Source organism: Penaeus monodon, chromosome 20 (genome assembly GCF_015228065.2).
Source record: "Penaeus monodon isolate SGIC_2016 chromosome 20, NSTDA_Pmon_1, whole genome shotgun sequence".
Lineage (NCBI taxonomy): Eukaryota > Metazoa > Arthropoda > Malacostraca > Decapoda > Penaeidae > Penaeus > Penaeus monodon.
Window position 1 is genome coordinate 31,201,211 of NC_051405.1, and position 1,566 is coordinate 31,202,776.

Genomic DNA, 1,566 nt, shown 5'->3' on the forward strand with positions numbered 1-1,566 from the left:
ATCCTTAAATCGTTCCGCTTCTTTGCCTCCCCTTCCCCTATTCTTGGCGTCACTCACCCGGCCTCAAGGAACCATGACAAAGACATAATACAAAAAAAACTCAGTTCATTAACCACAAAATGAGATCAGTTACACATGCAAAGGATGTTGGGTTCTGCCTTGTTAAAACATCCATTGGACTAAAAGTTATTTTTTTGTTTGCAGTACCTTAATCTGAGTATCTTTTACATTTTTTTGTTATTTTGTTTTTGGTAGCCTGAAATCCACTGCAAGAATACAGTCGTGTGGTCGCTCTGGTATAATCAGGTACTTTCTTGTTGATTATCATTAATTTATGAAGTAATCTTAAGCTGAACTGGGAGACGGAGCCCTAAATGTTAAAAAGTCCTTATTTACTAAGTAAAACTACTTTTGGAATGGTGACTTTGCTTATGTAATGAGATCACGCGACTAGAATTATTAATAAGCATAGAATTAAAATCAAAGTGATCTTGTGAGTAACTTCACATAACTTATGCTAACGACTACAGTGCACGCGGCGTCTTTAAGTTTTCTGGCCGTATGGCAAAACGACGCAGAAAAAAAGACATAACACAACTGACAATAAATAAAGACAAGCAATCATAAATAAATGTACACGCTTACATTGCTAATGGATACTCTCCCAGTTGTCTTAAGAAATAGATATCCTAAGAATGAATGACAAAGACACTGACTGGTGCGTGGGTAAGTGGGAGCCGAGACCAAATAGCATGAGCAGCCTGGACTCGAATTAATCTAACCTGCTGGAGGTGGACCTGCTGGAGGAGGAGGCGGAGATGAGCTGTCGTCGCCTGCTGGAGCGCCACCGCTGAGACCGGGAAGAAGCTCGTAGACGCCGCCGCTGGTGAGACGTGTCTGCGTCAGGAAGCGGCCTCCGTGGTGCCCTCGGAGAAAAGGGCATCACAAGGACACCCTCTGGAACTCGTGTAACACCGGAGGAAACCGCTGGAGTGAGGGAGGGGGCGGAAGGGAAGGGCGCCGCCTTCCAAAGGATGGGGGGAAGTTATGCATGGGGAGTTAGGTCGGCGCCGAGATCTGGTGGGGGCGATGTATGAGGTGCGGCGGAGGGGGCGGAGGAGGTGCTTGTGTTAGGAGGTGTCCCCGTGGAGAAAACTGGGGGCGTGGGATGTGCAGGGGTGTGGGTTCGACCGGCTCCACTTTGGGGGCGTGAGCAGCTTGTAGGTGAAGCTCGAGAGCCGCAGGGGTGTAGAATGCTGCTGCACAAAGATGACAGGGGAGGACCTCGCTCGGGAAGGGCGGGGAGAGCAAGGGCGGGAGGGCGGGCGGCTGGGAAGATAAGGAAGGGTGAGAGGGCAAAGGGGCAGCGCTGGATGACGGCCCGGCACTGACATTCTCTTCTCCATGATCTCCTCGATGCGTCGCCAGATGCTTCCGTAGGTAGGACTGCCGCTTAAACTTCTTGAAGCACAGCTCACACTCGAACTGTTCCTCGGAGGCCTCCTCCTCCCTCTCCGCGGCCGTGAAGTGCGCCAGAGGGACGAGGGCGGGCGGGCCTTTCACGAG

General features: G+C 50.7%; 1 protein-coding gene across 1 annotated transcript in view; it reads right to left on the minus strand.

The window, feature by feature from the left end:
• Window positions 1-1,566, minus strand: part of LOC119585771 (insulinoma-associated protein 1-like) — a gene marked incomplete in the record, with an annotated part of 3,125 nt that continues 1,559 nt past the window's right edge. The window contains 1 exon segment of the mRNA XM_037934483.1: window positions 1-1,566. Within this exon segment, the coding sequence (XP_037790411.1) occupies window positions 1,060-1,566 (507 nt within the window).